Below are 1,548 nucleotides of genomic sequence, written 5' to 3' on the forward strand. Positions count from 1 at the left end.
CCTCAGTATGACTATTATAGAGTGATCTTTGCATATATGCTTCAATTCAAATCGCTTCACTTAATCTGTCATTTTTTTTTTCGATAGAACGTAACATGACAAAAAAAAATGACAAAGATCTTGAGTATAAGAGTTGATTGTATATACTCAATAATTGTTCATGCAAAACAATATACATGCACGTTGTAATATAACGTATATAATTAACGAGAACGTTCAGGACAACTTTGACATTAATCTTCAGATAGATTATACAGTTTATGCTTTTATCACTTTTCAGTTATCGACCGTTCTAAGCGATGTGTTCGAGTGGAGATTGCTTAACTCGTAAATTGATAGTATAGGTGTGTCATAAGGGAGGAGCAATCATTTACAGTCAGATTATTGTTAGAAAGCAAAGCATTTCCATAATAAGGGAAATTCCCGTCTGATGTTACGTCGTTCTGCTTTCTATATTGGTATTGTCTTGGTTCGTTTTCTTGCCGAAGTATGACGTCATCGTAATGGCAATTGAACTACCCACAATGCAAAGCGCGCCTAAGATGGTCATCCAATTCACTTCGACCGTTGAGACGGCGAGCTCCAGAAAGAAGGTAAAGAAGACGTCAGCTGAGAGGAGAACGGAGACATATGCGGCATTCTCCGTCTGGAGGGCGAGGATAAAGAAGACCATCGAGAAATACCCCGTGAAGACAACAACGAGAATGAAGAGACGTACGGCCCCACATTTTGGGATGGACCAACCTCCGAGAAGGGTTGTCATCAGAGCGCTTCCGATCCCTCCAACGGAGCCCATGATGAACAGCACCAGTTGCATGTGAATGCTATCCTTCGCAAGCACTCGCTGCATTACCACGCACATCGCCATAAGCGCCGCCGCCGACAGCGCCATCAGCGATCCCGCGATGGAGATACCTCTGTCATCGGCTCCCAAGAGAGCGTCGCCGAAGATCACGCTCGGCTGCGTCACGAGTACGACGCCGACAACGGTGATGCAAGACAGGATGGCGACGAACCTTGTACATCGCTCCTGGAGACAGAGGCAAGCGAAAACGCCGGTGAAGAGGGGTGAGCTGTGTAATAGGGACTTCACCGTGGAGACCTCGAGCCACTGGAATGCGTAGAAGATGAAGTAGGTGGCAACTAGGCCCAAGAGCGAACGGAAGACAATAACGGCCCAGGTCTGCCGGGACAGACGGAAGGACACTCGATGGAAAAAGAGACACGGAGCAGCGAAGAGAGCGAATGCAGCGAAGCGAAAAAAGACCAGCTGGGTAGCCGTCACACTCCCATAACTGGCGACTAATTTAATCATGATCCCATTAACAGAATTCAAGAGGACGTTGATAATCGCATACCCTGTTCCCCTCTGTTTGTAGAAGAAGAAAACAAAACTGTTACATCTAGATGTCCGCACACTTGATGTTTTGAGTGAATATGACATTTTTCCTTCTGAGTATACTCACTGTTCAAGTTCCAATATACTTCGTGAAGGCATATACAAAATGGCATGCAGGGTATGCTGTCGGATGAATTTCCAAAACGTCT

The 1,548-nt window shown here is 45.5% G+C and overlaps 1 protein-coding gene across 1 annotated transcript; it reads right to left on the bottom strand.

Moving 5' to 3' along the window:
* Positions 1 to 433: 433 nt before the first annotated feature.
* LOC139734457 (solute carrier family 35 member G1-like) lies at positions 434 to 1,315 on the bottom strand. Its single transcript, XM_071645241.1, has one exon. It carries the CDS (start codon positions 1,313 to 1,315, stop codon positions 434 to 436), a length of 882 nt encoding a protein of 293 aa, XP_071501342.1.
* Positions 1,316 to 1,548: the final 233 nt, after the last annotated feature.

Source organism: Diadema antillarum, unplaced genomic scaffold (genome assembly GCF_040938485.1).
Source record: "Diadema antillarum isolate AM-2024a unplaced genomic scaffold, OU_Dant_1.0 seq00000526_RagTag, whole genome shotgun sequence".
NCBI classification, from domain to species: Eukaryota; Metazoa; Echinodermata; class Echinoidea; order Diadematoida; family Diadematidae; genus Diadema; species Diadema antillarum.